Raw genomic sequence first — 24,271 nt, forward strand, 5'->3', positions numbered from 1 at the left:
TGCTCGCGTCGAGGCAAGCAACACTGAAACATGCATGAGAGCACCAGCTGTTCCGGACAACTGGGTGTTAATGCTCTCGATAGCCGATGTGAGTAAGACCTTTAAACAGGTGAACATTCACTGGGCCAGAAGGATTACCAGGACATGTACTCAAAGCATGCGTGGACCAACCATCAACTGTCTTCACTGACATTTTCAACCTCTCCCTGATCCAGTGTGGTGCCAGGACAGCAACCTCTCAATGTGAGCAAGACAAAGGAGCTTTAACATTGACAGGGCTGTAGTGGAGCGAGTCGAGACCTTCAAGTTCCTTGGTGTCCACATCACCAACAAACTATCATGGTCCAAACACACCAAGACAGTCGAAGAGGGCACAACAAAACCTATTCCCACTCAGGAAACTAAAATGATTTGGCATGGGTCCTCAGATCCTCAAAAGGTTCTACAGCTGCACCATCAAGAGCATCCTGACCGGTTTCATCACCGCCTGGTATGACAACTGCTCGGCCTCCGACCCCAAGGCACTACAGAGGGTAGTGCGAATGGCCCAGTACATCACTGGGGCCAAGCTTCCTGCCATCCAGGACCTATATACCAGGCGGTGTCAGAAGAAGGCCCAAAATACTGTCAAAGACTCCAGCCAACCCCAGTCATAGACTGTTCTCTCAAGAGCGCCAAGTCAAAGTTTGGTTTGATGTCTATATATTGGTGCGTAAACATGTTGAACCCTCTGTCTTCCAGGTCCCTGCCCACCTTGTCCTAAGATGGTATCAGTCAGCTGTATGTGTTCTAAGGCCATGCCCGTCCCGCGTCGCTGTAGCAACAAGCCCTGGAGCTGTCAGAAGACCTGTGGCAAGACTCTGCCCTGTAAACAACACGCCTGTAACAACAGCTGTCACTCAGGTAACCCTGAGTTTATCAATGACAAGCCTCGGTAACCATGGAGGTGATTTTGCAATAGTTTATTGATCTGTATTGATATAACCCGTCTGCCTCAGGTGTGTGTGAGCCGTGTCCGAGGGTCAGTGTCCAGAGGTGTGTCTGTGGACAGGAGGAGGCAGAGAGACAGTGTGCCAGCCCTGTGTGGCACTGTCAACAGGTAACACACCTGAATACATACAGCCCTGTCAACAGGTAACACACCTGAATACGTACAGCCCTACCAACAGGTAACACACCTGAATACATACAGTCCTGTGTGGCACTACCAACAGGTAACACACCTGAATGCATACAGCCCTGTCAACAGGTAACACACCTGAATACATACAGCCCTGTTAACAGGTAACACACCTGAATACATACAGCCCTACCAACAGGTAACACACCTGAATACATGCAGCCCTGTCAACAGGTAACACACCTGAATACATACAGCCCTGTCAACAGGTAACACACCTGAATACATACAGTCCTGTGTGGCACTACCAACAGGTAACACACCTGAATACATACAGCCCTGTCAACAGGTAACACACCTGAATACATACAGCCCTGTCAACAGGTAACACACCTGAATACATACAGTCCTGTGTGGCACTACCAACAGGTAACACACCTGAATGCATACAGCCCTACCAACAGGTAACACACCTGAATACATACAGCCCTACCAACAGGTAACACACCTGAATACATACAGCCCTGTCAACAGGTAACACACCTGAATACGTACAGCCCTGTCAACAGGTAACACACCTGAATACATACAGCCCTGTCAACAGGTAACACACCTGAATACATACAGCCCTGCCAACAGGTAACACACCTGAATACATACAGCCCTACCAACAGGTAACACACCTGAATACATACAGCCCTGTCAACAGGTAACACACCTGAATACGTACAGCCCTGTCAACAGGTAACACACCTGAATACATACAGCCCTGTCAACAGGTAACACACCTGAATACATACAGCCCTGTCAACAGGTAACACACCTGAATACGTACAGCCCTACCAACAGGTAACACACCTGAATACGTACAGCCCTGCCAACAGGTAACACACCTGAATACATACAGCCCTGTCAACAGGTAACACACCTGAATACATACAGCCCTGTCAACAGGTAACACACCTGAATACATACAGTCCTGTCAACAGGTAACACACCTGAATACATACAGCCCTGTCAACAGGTAACACACCTGAATACATACAGCCCTGTCAACAGGTAACACACCTGAATACATACAGCCCTGTGTGGCACTACCAACAGGTAACACACCTGAATGCATACAGCCCTACCAACAGGTAACACACCTGAATACATACAGCCCTGTCAACAGGTAACACACCTGAATACATACAGCCCTGTCAACAGGTAACACACCTGAATACATACAGCCGTACCAACAGGTAACACACCTGAATACATACAGTCCTGTGTGGCACTACCAACAGGTAACACACCTGAATGCATACAGCCCTACCAACAGGTAACACACCTGAATACATACAGCCCTGTCAACAGGTAACACACCTGAATACATACAGCCCTACCAACAGGTAACACACCTGAATACATACAGCCCTGTCAACAGGTAACACACCTGAATACATTCAGCCCTACCAACAGGTAACACACCTGAATGCATACAGCCCTGTCAACAGATAACACACCTGAATACATACAGCCCTACCAACAGGTAACACACCTGAATACATACAGCCCTACCAACAGGTAACACACCTGAATACATACAGCCCTGTCAACAGGTAACACACCTGAATACATACAGCCCTACCAACAGATAACACACCTGAATACATACAACCCTACCAACAGGTAACACACCTGAATACATACAGCCCTGTCAACAGGTAACACACCTGAATACATACAGCCCTGTCAACAGGTAACACACCTGAATACATACAGCCCTGTCAACAGGTAACACACCTGAATACATACAGCCCTGTCAACAGGTAACACACCTGAATACATACAGCCCTGTCAACAGGTAACACACCTGAATACATACAGCCCTGTCAACAGGTAACACACCTGAATACATACAGCCCTGTCAACAGGTAACACACCTGAATACATACAGCCCTGTCAACAGGTAACACACCTGAATACATACAGCCCTGTCAACAGGTAACACACCTGAATACATACAGCCCTGTCAACAGGTAACACACCTGAATACATACAGCCCTGCCAACAGGTAACACACCTGAATACATACAGCCCTGCCAACAGGTAACACACCTGAATACATACAGCCCTGTCAACAGGTAACACACCTGAATACATACAGCCCTGTCAACAGGTAACACACCTGAATACATACAGCCCTGTCAACAGGTAACACACCTGAATACATACAGCCCTGTCAACAGGTAACACACCTGAATACATACAGCCCTGTCAACAGGTAACACACCTGAATACATACAGCCCTGTCAACAGGTAACACACCTGAATACATACAGCCCTGTCAACAGGTAACACCTGAATACGTACAGCCCTACCAACAGGTAACACACCTGAATACATACAGCCCTGTGTGGCACTACCAACAGGTAACACACCTGAATACATACAGCCCTGTCAACAGATAACACACCTGAATACATACAGCCCTGTCAACAGGTAACACACCTGAATACATACAGCCCTACCAACAGGTAACACACCTGAATACGTACAGCCCTGTCAACAGGTAACACACCTGAATACATACAGCCCTACCAACAGGTAACACACCTGAATACATACAGCCCTACCAACAGGTAACACACCTGAATACATACAGCCCTACCAACAGGTAACACACCTGAATACGTACAGCCCTGTCAACAGGTAACACACCTGAATACATACAGCCCTACCAACAGGTAACACACCTGAATACATACAGCCCTACCAACAGGTAACACACCTGAATACATACAGTCCTGTGTGGGACTTCCAACAGGTAACACACCTGAATACATACAGCCCTGTCAACAGGTAACACACCTGAATACATACAGCCCTGTGTGGCACCGTCAACAGGTAACACACCTGAATACATACAGCCCTGTGTGGCACTGTCAACAGGTAACACACCTGAATACATACATCCCTGTGTGGCACTGTCAACAGGTAACACACCTGAATACATACAACCCTACCAACAGGTAACACACCTGAATACATACAGCCCTGTCAACAGGTAACACACCTGAATACATACAGCCCTACCAACAGGTTACACACCTGAATACATACAGCCCTACCAACAGGTAACACACCTGAATACATACAGCCCTACCAACAGGTAACACACCTGAATACATACAGCCCTACCAACAGGTAACACACCTGAATACATACAGCCCTGTCAACAGGTAACACACCTGAATACATACAGTCCTGTCAACAGGTAACACACCTGAATACATACAGCCCTGTCAACAGGTAACACACCTGAATACATACAGCCCTGTCAACAGGTAACACACCTGAATACATACAGCCCTGTCAACAGATAACACACCTGAATACATACAGCCCTGTCAACAGGTAACACACCTGAATACATACAGCCCTGTCAACAGGTAACACACCTGAATACGTACAGCCCTGTCAACAGGTAACACACCTGAATACATATAGCCCTACCAACAGGTAACACACCTGAATACATACAGCCCTACCAACAGGTAACACACCTGAATACATACAGCCCTGTGTGGCACTGTCAACAGGTAACACACCTGAATACATACAACCCTACCAACAGGTAACACACCTGAATACATACAGCCCTGTCAACAGGTAACACACCTGAATACATACAGCCCTGTCAACAGGTAACACACCTGAATACATACAGCCCTGTCAACAGGTAACACACCTGAATACATACAGCCCTGTCAACAGGTAACACACCTGAATACATACAGCCCTGTGTGGCACTGTCAACAGGTAACACACCTGAATACATACAACCCTACCAACAGGTAACACACCTGAATACATACAGCCCTGTGTGGCACTGTCAACAGGTAACACACCTGAATACATACAACCCTACCAACAGGTAACACACCTGAATACATACAGCCCTGTCAACAGGTAACACACCTGAATACATACAGCCCTGTCAACAGGTAACACACCTGAATACATACAGCCCTACCAACAGGTAACACACCTGAATACATACAGCCCTGTCAACAGGTAACACACCTGAATACATACAGCCCTACCAACAGGTAACACACCTGAATACATACAGCCCTACCAACAGGTAACACACCTGAATACATACAGCCCTGTCAACAGGTAACACACCTGAATACATACAGCCCTACCAACAGGTAACACACCTGAATACATACAGCCCTGTCCTCTTTATGGTTGCCACATTCTGGTGAATTTCTCCAAATTCCCTCGGAAGATTCCTTGAATCAGAACATCTGGGAATTCTCCTGTTTGACCTGTCTCCCTGTCTCCCTGTCTCCTGCCTCCTGTCTCTAGCCGTGTGGTCGTCCTCTCTCCTGTGGTAATCATACATGTGAGAGAATGTGTCATTCAGGTCTGTGTGGGGCGTGTCCTCGATCTGGCAACAGAGCCTGTCCCTGCGGCAAGTCAAGTAAGATAACACACCTTCTCCTTCTCTGTCCTCTTGTCTCTCTCTGTGTTCACCTTCTTAGTCTCTGTCCTCTTGTCTCTGACTCTGTGTTCACATTCTTAGTCTCTGTCCTCTTGTCTCTCTCTGTGTTCACCTTCTTAGTCTCTGTCCTCTTGTCTCTGACTCTGTGTTCACCTTCTTAGTCTCTGTCCTCTTGTCTCTCTCTGTGTTCACCTTCTTAGTCTCTGTCCTCTTGTCTCTCTCTGTGTTCACCTTCTTAGTCTCTGTCCTCTTGTCTCTCTCTGTGTTCACCTTCTTAGTCTCTGTCCTCTTGTCTCTCTCTGTGTTCACCTTCTTAGTCTCTGTCCTCTTGTCTCTGACTCTGTGTTCACCTTCTTAGTCTCTGTCCTCTTGTCTCTCTCTGTGTTCACCTTCTTAGTCTCTGTCCTCTTGTCTCTCTCTGTGTTCACCTTCTTAGTCTCTGTCCTCTTGTCTCTCTCTGTGTTCACCTTCTTAGTCTCTGTCCTCTTGTCTCTGACTCTGTGTTCACCTTCTTAGTCTCTGTCCTCTTGTCTCTCTCTGTGTTCACCTTCTTAGTCTCTGTCCTCTTGTCTCTCTCTGTGTTCACCTTCTTAGTCTCTGTCCTCTTGTCTCTCTCTGTGTTCACCTTCTTAGTCTCTGTCCTCTTGTCGCTCTCTGTGTTCACCTTCTTAGTCTCTGTCCTCTTGTCTCTCTCTGTGTTCACCTTCTTAGTCTCTGTCCTCTTGTCTCTCTCTGTGTTCACCTTCTTAGTCTCTGTCCTCTTGTCTCTCTCTGTGTTCACCTTCTTAGTCTCTGTCCTCTTGTCTCTGACTGTGTTCCAGAGAGTTCTCTCCCCTGTACTGAGGATGTCCCTACCTGTGGTGACACCTGTGACAAGGTGATGGAATGTGGCTTACACACCTGTTCCATGAGGTGTCACAGAGGGGCCTGTGAAACCTGCAGACAGGTTAATAAACTCATATTCCATCACTTTACAGTTGACTTTTAGTTAACTTGAGTTTATCCAGGACTCCAGGCTCCATCCATCCAACCAACACACAACAAATGGAATATTTTATTTCATTCCCTCTGCCCCCCCCCCTTCCTCTCTGCCCACCCTCTCTTCCTCTCTGCCCCCCCCCTTCCTCTCCCCCCCCAGGAGGTAGAGAAGCAGTGTCGTTGTGGGAAGCACACACGTCTCATGCCGTGTCATAAGGAGTACCTTTGTGAGTCTAAATGCCCCAACACCAGAGGCTGTTCACGGCATCAGTGCAGGAGGAAGGTGAGTTCTGTCCCCCCCCTTAATTATGTTCCTCCCCCCCGGGTTCTGTCCCCCCCCCCCCTGGGTTCTGTCCCGTCCCCCCCCCTGAATTATGTCCCCCCTGAATTATGTCCCCCCCTGGGTTCTGTTCCCCCCCCCCCCTGAATTATGTCCCCCCCTGGGTTCTGCCCCCCCCCCCCCCCCCCCCTCCCTGAATTATGTCCCCCCCTGGGTTCTGCCCCCCCCCCCCTCCCTGAATTATGTCCCCCCCTGGGTTCTGTCCCCCCCCCCTCCCTGAATTATGTCCCCCCCTGGGTTCTGTCCCCCCCCTCCCTGAATTATGTCCCCCCCTGGGTTCTGTCCCCCCCCCCTCCCTGAATTATGTCCCCCCCTGGGTTCTGTCCCCCCCCCCTCCCTGAATTATGTCCCCCCCTGGGTTCTGCCCCCCCCCCCCCTCCCTGAATTATGTCCCCCCCTGGGTTCTGTCGTCCCCCCCCCCCCCCCTCCCTGAATTATGTCCCCCCCTGGGTTCTGTCCCCCCCCCCCCTCCCTGAATTATGTCCCCCCCTGGGTTCTGCCCCCCCCCCCCCCTGAATTATGTCCCCCCCTGGGTTCTGCCCCCCCCCCCCCCCTCCCTGAATTATGTCCCCCCCTGGGTTCTGTCGTCCCCCCCCCCTCCCTGAATTATGTCCCCCCCCTGGGCTCTGCCCCCCCCCCCTCCCTGAATTATGTCCCCCCCTGGGTTCTGTTCCCCCCCCCTCCCTGAATTATGTCCCCCCCCTGGGTTCTGTCCCCCCCCCTGGGTTCTGCCCCCCCCCCCCTCCCTGAATTATGTTAGCATTAGCGTTAGCATCCAGCACGCAACATTAACAAAAACATAAAAGCCTTCAAATAAAATCATTTACCTTTGAAGAACTTCTGATGTTTTCAATGAGGATACTCTCAGTTAGATAGCAGATGCTCAGTTTTTCCAAAAAGATTCCTTGTGTATTAGAAATAGCTCCGTTTTATACATCACATTTGGCTACCAAAAAAAATCCATAAATTCAGTCCTCAAAACGCAAACTTTTTTCCAAATTAACTCCATAATATCGACTGAAAACATGGCAAACGTTGTTTAGAATCAATCATCAAGGTGTTTTTCACATATCTCTTCATTGATACATCGTTCTTGGACACATGCTTTCTCCCCTGAATCAAATGGTAAAGTACAAGCAGCTGGCAATTGCGCACCGAATTCGACGCAGGACACCAGGCGGACACTTGGAAAATGTAGTCTCTTATGGTCAATCTTCCAATGATATGCCTACAAATACGTCACAATGCTGCTAAGACCTTGGGCGAACGACAGAAAGTGTAGGCTCATTCCATGCGCAATCACAGCCATATAAGGAGAGAATGGAAAACAGAGCTTCAGAAATTCTGCTAATTCCTGGGTGATGCATCATCTTGGTTTCGCCTGTAGAATGAGTTCTGGGGCACTTACAGACAAAATCTTTGCAGATTCTGAAACTTCAGAGTGTTTTCTTTCCAAAACTGTCAAGGATATGCATAGTCGAGCATCTTTTCGTGACAAAATATCGCGCTTAAAACGGGAACGTTTTTTATCCAAAAATGAAATAGCGCCCCTAGAGCTCTAACAGGTTAAAGGACTATGTTTTTGTGTTGACAGTGCTGCTCTGGTAACTGCCCACCATGTGACCAGAGCTGTGGACGATCGCTGGGCTGCCGAAACCACAAATGTCCCTCCGTCTGTCACCAAGGTAACACAGCATGTTAGTCACATTGTCAGGAGGGCCGTCTGTCACCAAGGTAACACAGCATGTTAGTCACATTGTCAGGAGGGCCGTCTGTCACCAAGGTAACACAGCATGTTAGTCACATTGTCAGGAGGGCCGTCTGTCACCAAGGTAACACAGCATGTTAGTCACATTGGAGGGACACATAAGAGGTTAAAGGTCAAATAATGGAATGTTCCCCAGCTTACCGACACTACTGGGTTAACTAGTCAATAATGGAATGTTCCCCAGCTTACCGACACTACTGGGTTAACTAGTCAATAATGGAATGTTCCCCAGCTTACCGACACTACTGGGTTAACTAGTCAATAATGGAATGTTCCCCAGCTTACCGACACTACTGGGTTAACTAGTCAATAATGGAATGTTCCCCAGCTTACCGACACTACTGGGTTAACTAGTCAATAATGGAATGTTCCCCAGCTTACCGACACTACTGGGTTAACTAGTCAATAATGGAATGTTCCCCAGCTTACCGACACTACTGGGTTAACTAGTCAATAATGGAATGTTCCCCAGCTTACCGACACTACTGGGTTAACTAGTCAATAATGGAATGTTCCCCAGCTTACCGACACTACTGGGTTAACTAGTCAATAATGGAATGTTCCCCAGCTTACCGACACTACTGGGTTAACTAGTCAATAATGGAATGTTCCCCAGCTTACCGACACTACTGGGATAACTAGTCAATAATGGAATGTTCCCCAGCTTACCGACACTACTGGGTTAACTAGTCAATAATGGAATGTTCCCCAGCTTACCGACACTACTGGGTTAACTAGTCAATAATGGAATGTTCCCCAGCTTACCGACACTACTGGGTTAACTAGTCAATAATGGAATGTTCCCCAGCTTACCGACACTACTGGGTTAACTAGTCAATAATGGAATGTTCCCCAGCTTACCGACACTACTGGGTTAACTAGTCAATAATGGAATGTTCCCCAGCTTACCGACACTACTGGGATAACTAGTCAATAATGGAATGTTCCCCAGCTTACCGACACTACTGGGTTAACTAGTCAATAATGGAATGTTCCCCAGCTTACCGACACTACTGGGATAACTAGTCAATAATGGAATGTTCCCCAGCTTACCGACACTACTGGGTTAACTAGTCAATAATGGAATGTTCCCCAGCTTACCGACACTACTGGGTTAACTAGTCAATAATGGAATGTTCCCCAGCTTACCGACACTACTGGGTTAACTAGTCAATAATGGAATGTTCCCCAGCTTACCGACACTACTGGGTTAACTAGTCAATAATGGAATGTTCCCCAGCTTACCGACACTACTGGGTTAACTAGTCAATAATGGAATGTTCCCCAGCTTACCGACACTACTGGGTTAACTAGTCAATAATGGAATGTTCCCCAGCTTACCGACACTACTGGGTTAACTAGTCAATAATGGAATGTTCCCCAGCTTACCGACACTACTGGGTTAACTAGTCAATAATGGAATGTTCCCCAGCTTACCGACACTACTGGGATAACTAGTCAATAATGGAATGTTCCCCAGCTTACCGACACTACTGGGTTAACTAGTCAATAATGGAATGTTCCCCAGCTTACCGACACTACTGGGATAACTAGTCAATAATGGAATGTTCCCCAGCTTACCGACACTACTGGGTTAACTAGTCAATAATGGAATGTTCCCCAGCTTACCGACACTACTGGGTTAACTAGTCAATAATGGAATGTTCCCCAGCTTACCGACACTACTGGGTTAACTAGTCAATAATGGAATGTTCCCCAGCTTACCGACACTACTGGGTTAACTAGTCAATAATGGAATGTTCCCCAGCTTACCGACACTACTGGGTTAACTAGTCAATAATGGAATGTTCCCCAGCTTACCGACACTACTGGGTTAACTAGTCAATAATGGAATGTTCCCCAGCTTACCGACACTACTGGGTTAACTAGTCAATAATGGAATGTTCCCCAGCTTACCGACACTACTGGGTTAACTAGTCAATAATGGAATGTTCCCCAGCTTACCGACACTACTGGGTTAACTTGTCAATAATGGAATGTTCCCCGGCTTACCGACACTACTGGGTTAACTAGTCAATAATGGAATGTTCCCCAGCTTACCGACACTACTGGGTTAACTAGTCAATAATGGAATGTTCCCCGGCTTACCGACACTACTGGGTTAACTAGTCAATAATGGAATGTTCCCCAGCTTACCGACACTACTGGGTTAACTAGTCAATAATGGAATGTTCCCCAGTTTACCGACACTACTGGGATAACTAGTCAATAATGGATTGTTCCCCGGCTTACCGACACTACTGGGTTAACTAGTCAATAATGGAATGTTCCCCAGCTTACCGACACTACTGGGTTAACTAGTCAATAATGGAATGTTCCCCAGTTTACCGACACTACTTGGATAACTAGTCAATAATGGAATGTTCCCCAGCTTACCGACACTACTGGGATAACTAGTCAATAATGGAATGTTCCCCAGCTTACCGACACTACTGGGTTAACTAGTCAATAATGGGATGTTCCCCAGCTTACCGACACTACTGGGTTAACTAGTCAATAATGGAATGTTCCCCAGCTTACCGACACTACTGGGTTAACTAGTCAATAATGGAATGTTCCCCAGCTTACCGACACTACTGGGTTAACTAGTCAATAATGGAATGTTCCCCAGCTTACCGACACTACTGGGTTAACTAGTCAATAATGGAATGTTCCCCAGCTTACCGACACTACTGGGTTAACTAGTCAATAATGGAATGTTCCCCAGCTTACCGACACTACTGGGTTAACTAGTCAATAATGGAATGTTCCCCAGCTTACCGACACTACTGGGTTAACTAGTCAATAATGGAATGTTCCCCAGCTTACCGACACTACTGGGTTAACTAGTCAATAATGGAATGTTCCCCAGCTTACCGACACTACTGGGATAACTAGTCAATAATGGAATGTTCCCCAGCTTACCGACACTACTGGGTTAACTAGTCAATAATGGAATGTTCCCCAGCTTACCGACACTACTGGGTTAACTAGTCAATAATGGAATGTTCCCCAGCTTACCGACACTACTGGGTTAACTAGTCAATAATGGAATGTTCCCCAGCTTACCGACACTACTGGGTTAACTAGTCAATAATGGAATGTTCCCCAGTTTACCGACACTACTTGGATAACTAGTCAATAATGGAATGTTCCCCAGCTTACCGACACTACTGGGTTAACTAGTCAATAATGGAATGTTCCCCAGCTTACCGACACTACTGGGATAACTAGTCAATAATGGAATGTTCCCCAGCTTACCGACACTACTGGGTTAACTAGTCAATAATGGAATGTTCCCCAGCTTACCGACACTACTGGGTTAACTAGTCAATAATGGAATGTTCCCCAGCTTACCGACACTACTGGGTTAACTAGTCAATAATGGAATGTTCCCCAGCTTACCGACACTACTGGGTTAACTAGTCAATAATGGAATGTTCCCCAGCTTACCGACACTACTGGGTTAACTAGTCAATAATGGAATGTTCCCCAGCTTACCGACACTACTGGGATAACTAGTCAATAATGGAATGTTCCCCAGCTTACCGACACTACTGGGATAACTAGTCAATAATGGAATGTTCCCCAGCTTACCGACACTACTGGGTTAACTAGTCAATAATGGAATGTTCCCCAGCTTACCGACACTACTGGGATAACTAGTCAATAATGGAATGTTCCCCAGCTTACCGACACTACTGGGTTAACTAGTCAATAATGGAATGTTCCCCAGCTTACCGACACTACTGGGTTAACTAGTCAATAATGGAATGTTCCCCAGCTTACCGACACTACTGGGTTAACTAGTCAATAATGGAATGTTCCCCAGCTTACCGACACTACTGGGTTAACTAGTCAATAATGGAATGTTCCCCAGCTTACCGACACTACTGGGTTAACTAGTCAATAATGGAATGTTCCCCAGCTTACCGACACTACTGGGATAACTAGTCAATAATGGAATGTTCCCCAGCTTACCGACACTACTGGGTTAACTAGTCAATAATGGAATGTTCCCCAGCTTACCGACACTACTGGGTTAACTAGTCAATAATGGAATGTTCCCCAGCTTACCGACACTACTGGGTTAACTAGTCAATAATGGAATGTTCCCCAGCTTACCGACACTACTGGGTTAACTAGTCAATAATGGAATGTTCCCCAGTTTACCGACACTACTTGGATAACTAGTCAATAATGGAATGTTCCCCAGCTTACCGACACTACTGGGTTAACTAGTCAATAATGGAATGTTCCCCAGCTTACCGACACTACTGGGATAACTAGTCAATAATGGAATGTTCCCCAGCTTACCGACACTACTGGGTTAACTAGTCAATAATGGAATGTTCCCCAGCTTACCGACACTACTGGGTTAACTAGTCAATAATGGAATGTTCCCCAGCTTACCGACACTACTGGGTTAACTAGTCAATAATGGAATGTTCCCCAGCTTACCGACACTACTGGGTTAACTAGTCAATAATGGAATGTTCCCCAGCTTACCGACACTACTGGGTTAACTAGTCAATAATGGAATGTTCCCCAGCTTACCGACACTACTGGGATAACTAGTCAATAATGGAATGTTCCCCAGCTTACCGACACTACTGGGATAACTAGTCAATAATGGAATGTTCCCCAGCTTACCGACACTACTGGGTTAACTAGTCAATAATGGAATGTTCCCCAGCTTACCGACACTACTGGGATAACTAGTCAATAATGGAATGTTCCCCAGCTTACCGACACTACTGGGTTAACTAGTCAATAATGGAATGTTCCCCAGCTTACCGACACTACTGGGTTAACTAGTCAATAATGGAATGTTCCCCAGCTTACCGACACTACTGGGTTAACTAGTCAATAATGGAATGTTCCCCAGCTTACCGACACTACTGTGTTAACTAGTCAATAATGGAATGTTCCCCAGCTTACCGACACTACTGGGTTAACTAGTCAATAATGGAATGTTCCCCAGCTTACCGACACTACTGGGATAACTAGTCAATAATGGAATGTTCCCCAGCTTACCGACACTACTGGGTTAACTAGTCAATAATGGAATGTTCCCCAGCTTACCGACACTACTGGGTTAACTAGTCAATAATGGAATGTTCCCCAGCTTACCGACACTACTGGGTTAACTAGTCAATAATGGAATGTTCCCCAGCTTACCGACACTACTGGGTTAACTAGTCAATAATGGAATGTTCCCCAGTTTACCGACACTACTGGGTTAACTAGTCAATAATGGAATGTTCCCCAGCTTACCGACACTACTGGGTTAACTAGTCAATAATGGAATGTTCCCCAGCTTACCGACACTACTGGGTTAACTAGTCAATAATGGAATGTTCCCCAGCTTACCGACACTACTGGGTTAACTAGTCAATAATGGAATGTTCCCCGGCTTACCGACACTACTGGGTTAACTAGTCAATAATGGAATGTTCCCCAGCTTACCGACACTACTGGGTTAACTAGTCAATAATGGAATGTTCCCCGGCTTACCGACACTACTGGGTTAACTAGTCAATAATGGAATGTTCCCCGGCTTACCGACACTACTGGGTTAACTAGTCAATAATGGAATGTTCCCCGGCTTACCGACACTACTGGGTTAACTAGTCAAATAATGGAATGTTCCCCAGCTTACCGACACTACTGGGTTAACTAGTCAATAATGGAATGTTCCCCAGCTTACCGACACTACTGGGTTAACTAGTCAATAATGGAATGTTCCCCAGTTTACCGACACTACTGGGTTAACTAGTCTCTCTGTGTGTGTCTGTCTGTCTCTCTCTCTCTGTGTGTCTGTCTCTCTCTCTCTCTGTGTGTCTGTCTGTCTCTGTGTGTACATGCTGGGTGTGTCTGTCTGTCTGTGTGTGTATGTGGTGTGTCTGGTCCCTTCTTCCTCTCCTGTGTCTCTTGTGTAGTTTGTTTTCTGTGCTGTGATGTGATTGGCTGATAACAGGCGAGCGGGAGAAACAGTGCTAATTTATTCACGCTCCTCGTGTCTGTTCACATTGGCTGACATTTGGGCGGGCGCCGTGCCGCCTGGGGAAAAGGTTTGGGTGGGACACGGCGTTGATAGGTTATCAGTTAGCTGATGGAGTAGAACGGACCACACACACACACCTCGCAGAGACACACACACACACACCTCCCAGAGACACACACACACACACACACCTCCCAGAGACACACACACACACACACACCTCCCAGAGACACACACACACACACACACACCTCCCAGAGACACACACACACACACACACACCTCCCAGAGACACACACACACACACACACACCTCCCAGAGACACACACACACACACACCTCCCAGAGACACACACACACACACACCTCCCAGAGACACACACACACACACACCTCCCAGAGACACACACACACACACCTCCCAGAGACACACACACACACACCTCCCAGAGACACACACACACACACCTCCCAGAGACACACACACACACACCTCCCAGAGACACACACACACACACCTCCCAGAGACACACACACACACACCTCCCAGAGACACACACACACACACCTCCCAGAGACACACACACACACACCTCCCAGAGACACACACACACACACACCTCGCAGAGACACACACACACCTCGCAGAGACACACACACACCTCGCAGAGACACACACACACCTCGCAGAGACACACACACACCTCGCAGAGACACACACACACCTCGCAGACACACACACACACACACACCTCGCAGAGACACACACACACACACCTCGCAGAGACACACACCTCGCAGAGACACACCTCGCAGAGACACACACACACACACCTCGCAGAGACACACCTCGCAGAGACACACACACACCTCGCAGAGACACACACACACACACCTCGCAGAGACACACACCTCGCAGAGACACACACCTCGCAGAGACACACACCTCGCAGAGACACACACCTCGCAGAGACACACACCTCGCAGAGACACACACCTCGCAGAGACACACACCTCGCAGAGACACACACCTCGCAGAGACACACACCTCGCAGAGACACACACACACACACCTCCCAGAGACACACACACACACACCTCCCAGAGACACACACACACACACACCTCGCAGAGACACACACACACCTCGCAGAGACACACACACACCTCGCAGAGACACACACACACCTCGCAGAGACACACACACACCTCGCAGAGACACACACACACCTCGCAGACACACACACACACACACACCTCGCAGAGACACACACACACACACCTCGCAGAGACACACACCTCGCAGAGACACACCTCGCAGAGACACACACACACACACCTCGCAGAGACACACCTCGCAGAGACACACACACACACACCTCGCAGAGACACACACACACACACCTCGCAGAGACACACACCTCGCAGAGACACACACCTCGCAGAGACACACACCTCGCAGAGACACACACCTCGCAGAGACACACACCTCGCAGAGACACACACCTCGCAGAGACACACACCTCGCAGAGACACACACCTCGCAGAGACACACACCTCGCAGAGACACACACCTCGCAGAGACACACACCTCGCAGAGACACACACCTCGCAGAGACACACACACACACACACCTCGCAGAGACACACACACACACACACCTCGCAGACACACACACACCTCGCAGAGACACACACACACCTCGCAGACACACACACACCTCGCAGACACACACACACCTCGCAGACACACACACACCTCGCAGACACACACACACCTCGCAGAGACACACACACACACACACCTCGCAGAGACACACACACACACACACCTCGCAGAGACACACACACACACACCTCGCAGAGACACACACACACACACACCTCGCAGAGACACACACACACACACACCTCGCAGAGACACACACACACACACACCTCGCAGAGACACACACACACACACCTCGCAGAGACACACACACACACACACACCTCGCAGAGACACACACACACACACACACACCTCGCAGAGACACACACACACACACACACACCTCGCAGAGACACACACACACACACACCTCGCAGAGACACACACACACACACACCTCGCAGAGACACACACACACACACCTCGCAGAGACACACACCTCGCAGAGACACACACACACACACCTCGCAGAGACACACACCTCGCAGAGACACACACACACACACCTCGCAGAGACACACACCTCGCAGAGACACACACCTCGCAGAGACACACACCTCGCAGAGACACACACACCTCGCAGAGACACACACACACACACCTCGCAGACACACACACACCTCGCAGACACACACACACCTCGCAGAGACACACACACCTCGCAGAGACACACACACACACACACCTCGCAGAGACACACACACACACACCTCGCAGAGACACACACACACACACACCTCGCAGAGACACACACACACACACCTCGCAGAGACACACACACACACACACACCTCGCAGAGACACACACACACACCTCGCACCTCGCAGACACACACACACACACCTCGCACCTCGCAGACACACACACACACCTCGCACCTCGCAGACACACACACACACCTCGCACCTCGCAGAGACACACACACACACCTCGCACCTCGCAGAGACACACACACACACCTCGCAGAGACACACACACACACACACCTCGCACCTCGCAGACACACACACACACACACCTCGCACCTCGCAGAGACACACACACACACCTCGCAGAGACACACACACACCTCGCAGAGACACACACACACACCTCGCAGAGACACACACACACACCTCGCAGAGACACACACACACCTCGCAGAGACACACACACACCTCGCAGAGACACACACACACCTCGCAGAGACACACACACACCTCGCAGAGACACACACACACACCTCGCAGAGACACACACACACCTCGCAGAGACACACACACACCTCGCAGAGACACACACACACACCTCGCAGAGACACACACACACACCTCGCAGAGACACACACACACACCTCGCAGAGACACACACACACACCTCGCAGAGACACACACACACCTCGCAGACACACACGCTGCGGTTGCAAAGGTTGTTTTTCAAAACTATTGTTGAGGGGGACAATGGAACGCGTCTGTAAGGTCAATCCATTTTAATACTCTGGACCTCGTCTGTCTGCTTTAAGATCAAATCACATCGTCACATGGCCGAATACAACAGCTGACTGACAAGCCCCTAACCCACAATGCATCAGCTGACTGACAAGCCCCTAACCCACAATGCAACAGCTGACTGACAAGCCCCTAACCCACAATGCAACAGCTGACTGACAAGCCCCTAACCCACAATGCAACAGCTGACTGACAAGCCCCTAACCCACAATGCAACAGGTGACTGACAAGCCCCTAACCCACAATACATCAGGTACCTTACCAGGTAATAACGAGGCTGTATACAGAACCCCCCTCTAGGAGGGATGGAACCCCCCTCTAGGAGGGATGGAACCCCCCTCTAGGAGGGATGGAACCCCCTTCTAGGAGGGATGGAACCCCCCTCTAGCAGGGATGTAACCCCCCTCTAGGAGGGATGAGAGGGATGGAACCCCCCTTTAGGAGGGATGGAATGACAACCTGTGAGATGAGTGATGGTTGTAACCATTCTCAGTCTATGGGGTGTTGGTTTACCATGTAATAAAACAAGGTTCTGTGTTACAGGCAGCTGCTATCCCTGTCCAGAGACGGTGGATGTGAAGTGTGTGTGTGAATCCACCTCTCTGACTGTTCCCTGTGGGAGGGAGAGGAGTACCAAGCCCCCACGCTGTAAAGAACTGTGCAGGTAACAAACACACGGGACGACACACACACACACGGGACATCGTCCAGACACACAGACGGGACGACACACACACACACGGGACAACGTCCACACACACACACGGGACATCATCCAGACACACACACACACACACGGGGCGACGCGCGGGCAGTAGTACCCACATCCATACCTCGCTCCCACACAGCAAACGGGCCAAACATTTTAGTCTACCCCTTCTTGACAGCGGAGAGACATTTTGTACGTTTTAGTTAATTTTGTTTGTAGTTATTTGTCCATGGAGAGTCATGAGATGTTCTGCAGCTCATTTCCTGCGATTCTACACATTTTGCCATCAGGTAAAGAGAGATGTGTTTAATATGGGACTGACTAATAAAATCTGTGGGGGCCTCAGCCAGTAATTATATATATATATATATATATATATATATATATATATATATATATATATATATATATAACCCTTTATTTAACCAGGTATTTATATATATATAGCCATTTATTTAACCAGGTATTTATATATATAGCCCTTTATTTAACCAGGTATTTATATATATAACTCTAACCCTTTATTTAACCAGGTATTTATATATATAACCCTTTATTTAACCAGGTATTTATATATATAGCCCTTTATTTAACCAGGTATTTATATATATAACCCTTTATTTAACCAGGTGTATATATATATATATATATATATAACCCTAACCCTTTATTTAACCAGGTATTTATATATATAACCCTTTATTTAACCAGGTATTTATATATATAACCCTAACCCTTTATTTAACCAGGTATTTATATATATATCCCTTTATTTAACCAGGTATTTATATATATAACCCTTTATTTAACCAGGTATTTATATATATAACCCTTTATTTAACCAGGTATTTATATATATAACCCTTTATTTAACCAGGTATTTATATATATAACCCTAACCCTTTATTTAACCAGGTATTTATATATATAACCCTAACCCTTTATTTAACCAGGTATTTATATATATAACCCTTTATTTAACCAGGTATTTATATATATAACCCTAACCCTTTATTTAACCAGGTATATATATATATATAACCCTTTATTTAACCAGGTATTTATATATATAACCCTTTATTTAACCAGGTATTTATATATATAACCCTAACCCTTTATTTAACCAGGTATTTATATATATAACCCTTTATTTAACCAGGTATTTATATATATAACCCTAACCCTTTATTTAACCAGGTATATATATATATATATATATAACCCTTTATTTAACCAGGTATTTATATATATATAACCCTTTATTTAACCAGGTATTTATATATATAACCCTTTATTTAACCAGGTATTTATATATATAACCCTTTATTTAACCAGGTATTTATATATATATAGCCATTTATTTAACCAGGTATTTATATATATAACTCTAACCCTTTATTTAACCAGGTATTTATATATATAACTCTAACCCTTTATTTAACCAGGTATTTATATATATAACCCTTTATTTAACCAGGTATTTATATATATAGCCCTTTATTTAACCAGGTATTTATATATATAACCCTTTATTTAACCAGGTGTATATATATATATATATATAACCCTAACCCTTTATTTAACCAGGTATTTATATATATAACCCTTTATTTAACCAGGTATTTATATATATATAACCCTAACCCTTTATTTAACCAGGTATTTATATATATATCCCTTTATTTAACCAGGTATTTATATATATAACCCTTTATTTAACCAGGTATTTATATATATAACCCTTTATTTAACCAGGTATTTATATATATAACCCTTTATTTAACCAGGTATTTATATATATAACCCTAACCCTTTATTTAACCAGGTATTTATATATATAACCCTAACCCTTTATTTAACCAGGTATTTATATATATAACCCTTTATTTAACCAGGTATTTATATATATAACCCTAACCCTTTATTTAACCAGGTATATATATATATAACCCTTTATTTAACCAGGTATTTATATATATAACCCTTTATTTAACCAGGTATTTATATATATAACCCTTTATTTAACCAGGTATTTATATATATATAACCCTTTATTTAACCAGGTATTTATATATATAACCCTTTATTTAACCAGGTATTTATATATATAACCCTAACCCTTTATTTAACCAGGTATTTATATATATAACTCTATCCCTTTATTTAACCAGGTATTTATATATATATAACCCTTTATTTAACCAGGTATTTATATATATATAACCCTTTATTTAACCAGGTATTTATATATATAACCCTTTATTTAACCAGGTATTTATATATATAACCCTAACCCTTTATTTAACCAGGTATTTATATATATAACTCTATCCCTTTATTTAACCAGGTATTTATATATATAACCCTTTATTTAACCAGGTATTTATATATATAGCCCTTTATTTAACCAGGTATTTATATATATAACTCTAACCCTTTATTTAACCAGGTATTTATATATATAACCCTTTATTTAACCAGGTATTTATATATATAACTCTAACCCTTTATTTAACCAGGTATTTATATATATAACCCTTTATTTAACCAGGTATTTATATATATAGCCCTTTATTTAACCAGGTATTTATATATATAACCCTTTATTTAACCAGGTGTATATATATATATATATAACCCTAACCCTTTATTTAACCAGGTATTTATATATATAACCCTTTATTTAACCAGGTATTTATATATATAACCCTAACCCTTTATTTTACCAGGTATTTATATATATATCCCTTTATTTAACCAGGTATTTATATATATAACCCTTTATTTAACCAGGTATTTATATATATAACCCTTTATTTAACCAGGTATTTATATATATAACCCTAACCCTTTATTTAACCAGGTATTTATATATATAACCCTAACCCTTTATTTAACCAGGTATTTATATATATAACCCTTTATTTAACCAGGTATTTATATATATAACCCTAACCCTTTATTTAACCAGGTATATATATATATATATATATAACCCTTTATTTAACCAGGTATTTATATATATATAACCCTTTATTTAACCAGGTATTTATATATATAACCCTTTATTTAACCAGGTATTTATATATATAACCCTTTATTTAACCAGGTATTTATATATATAACCCTTTATTTAACCAGGTATTTATATATATATAGCCATTTATTTAACCAGGTATTTATATATATAACTCTAACCCTTTATTTAACCAGGTATTTATATATATAACTCTAACCCTTTATTTAACCAGGTATTTATATATATAACCCTTTATTTAACCAGGTATTTATATATATAGCCCTTTATTTAACCAGGTATTTATATATATAACCCTTTATTTAACCAGGTGTATATATATATATATATAACCCTAACCCTTTATTTAACCAGGTATTTATATATATAACCCTTTATTTAACCAGGTATTTATATATATAACCCTAACCCTTTATTTAACCAGGTATTTATATATATATCCCTTTATTTAACCAGGTATTTATATATATAACCCTTTATTTAACCAGGTATTTATATATATAACCCTTTATTTAACCAGGTATTTATATATATAACCCTTTATTTAACCAGGTATTTATATATATAACCCTAACCCTTTATTTAACCAGGTATTTATATATATAACCCTAACCCTTTATTTAACCAGGTATTTATATATATATAACCCTTTATTTAACCAGGTATTTATATATATAACCCTAACCCTTTATTTAACCAGGTATATATATATATAACCCTTTATTTAACCAGGTATTTATATATATAACCCTTTATTTAACCAGGTATTTATATATATAACCCTTTATTTAACCAGGTATTTATATATATATAACCCTTTATTTAACCAGGTATTTATATATATAACCCTTTATTTAACCAGGTATTTATATATATAACCCTAACCCTTTATTTAACCAGGTATTTATATATATAACTCTATCCCTTTATTTAACCAGGTATTTATATATATATAACCCTTTATTTAACCAGGTATTTATATATATAACCCTTTATTTAACCAGGTATTTATATATATATAACCCTTTATTTAACCAGGTATTTATATATATAACCCTTTATTTAACCAGGTATTTATATATATAACCCTAACCCTTTATTTAACCAGGTATTTATATATATAACTCTATCCCTTTATTTAACCAGGTATTTATATATATAACCCTTTATTTAACCAGGTATTTATATATATAGCCCTTTATTTAACCAGGTATTTATATATATAACTCTAACCCTTTATTTAACCAGGTATTTATATATATAACCCTTTATTTAACCAGGTATTTATATATATAACTCTAACCCTTTATTTAACCAGGTATTTATATATATAACCCTTTATTTAACCAGGTATTTATATATATAGCCCTTTATTTAACCAGGTATTTATATATATAACCCTTTATTTAACCAGGTGTATATATATATATATATAACCCTAACCCTTTATTTAACCAGGTATTTATATATATAACCCTTTATTTAACCAGGTATTTATATATATAACCCTAACCCTTTATTTTACCAGGTATTTATATATATATCCCTTTATTTAACCAGGTATTTATATATATAACCCTTTATTTAACCAGGTATTTATATATATAACCCTTTATTTAACCAGGTATTTATATATATAACCCTAACCCTTTATTTAACCAGGTATTTATATATATAACCCTAACCCTTTATTTAACCAGGTATTTATATATATAACCCTTTATTTAACCAGGTATTTATATATATAACCCTAACCCTTTATTTAACCAGGTATATATATATATATATATATAACCCTTTATTTAACCAGGTATTTATATATATATAACCCTTTATTTAACCAGGTATTTATATATATAACCCTTTATTTAACCAGGTATTTATATATATAACCCTTTATTTAACCAGGTATTTATATATATAACCCTAACCCTTTATTTAACCAGGTATTTATATATATAACTCTATCCCTTTATTTAACCAGGTATTTATATATATAACCCTTTATTTAACCAGGTATTTATATATATAGCCCTTTATTTAACCAGGTATTTATATATATAACTCTAACCCTTTATTTAACCAGGTATTTATATATATAACCCTTTATTTAACCAGGTATTTATATATATAACTCTAACCCTTTATTTAACCAGGTATTTATATATATAGCCCTTTATTTAACCAGGTATTTATATGTATAACCCTTTATTTAACCAGGTATTTATATATATAACCCTTTATTTAACCAGGTATTTATATATATATAACCCTTTATTTAACCAGGTATTTATATATATAACCCTTTATTTAACCAGGTATTTATATATATAACCCTAACCCTTTATTTAACCAGGTATTTATATATATAACTCTATCCCTTTATTTAACCAGGTATTTATATATATATAACCCTTTATTTAACCAGGTATTTATATATATAACCCTTTATTTAACCAGGTATTTATATATATAACCCTTTATTTAACCAGGTATTTATATATATATAACCCTTTATTTAACCAGGTATTTATATATATAACCCTTTATTTAACCAGGTATTTATATATATAACCCTAACCCTTTATTTAACCAGGTATTTATATATATAACT

General features: G+C 43.0%; 1 protein-coding gene across 1 annotated transcript in view; it reads left to right on the forward strand.

The window, feature by feature from the left end:
- The window catches only part of nfxl1 (nuclear transcription factor, X-box binding-like 1), a 103,877-nt gene that overhangs the window by 16,710 nt on the left and 62,896 nt on the right, over positions 1–24,271 (forward strand). The window contains exons 7-13 of the mRNA XM_036958424.2: positions 742–903; positions 999–1,099; positions 5,483–5,597; positions 6,440–6,564; positions 6,757–6,879; positions 8,531–8,621; positions 18,455–18,575. Coding sequence (XP_036814319.2) covers positions 742–903; positions 999–1,099; positions 5,483–5,597; positions 6,440–6,564; positions 6,757–6,879; positions 8,531–8,621; positions 18,455–18,575 — 838 coding nt within the window. The remainder of the gene's footprint in view (positions 1–741; positions 904–998; positions 1,100–5,482; positions 5,598–6,439; positions 6,565–6,756; positions 6,880–8,530; positions 8,622–18,454; positions 18,576–24,271) is intronic.

The sequence above is a fragment of the Oncorhynchus mykiss genome, chromosome 21 (genome assembly GCF_057628025.1).
Source record: "Oncorhynchus mykiss isolate SJ-2025 chromosome 21, ASM5762802v1, whole genome shotgun sequence".
Lineage (NCBI taxonomy): Eukaryota > Metazoa > Chordata > Actinopteri > Salmoniformes > Salmonidae > Oncorhynchus > Oncorhynchus mykiss.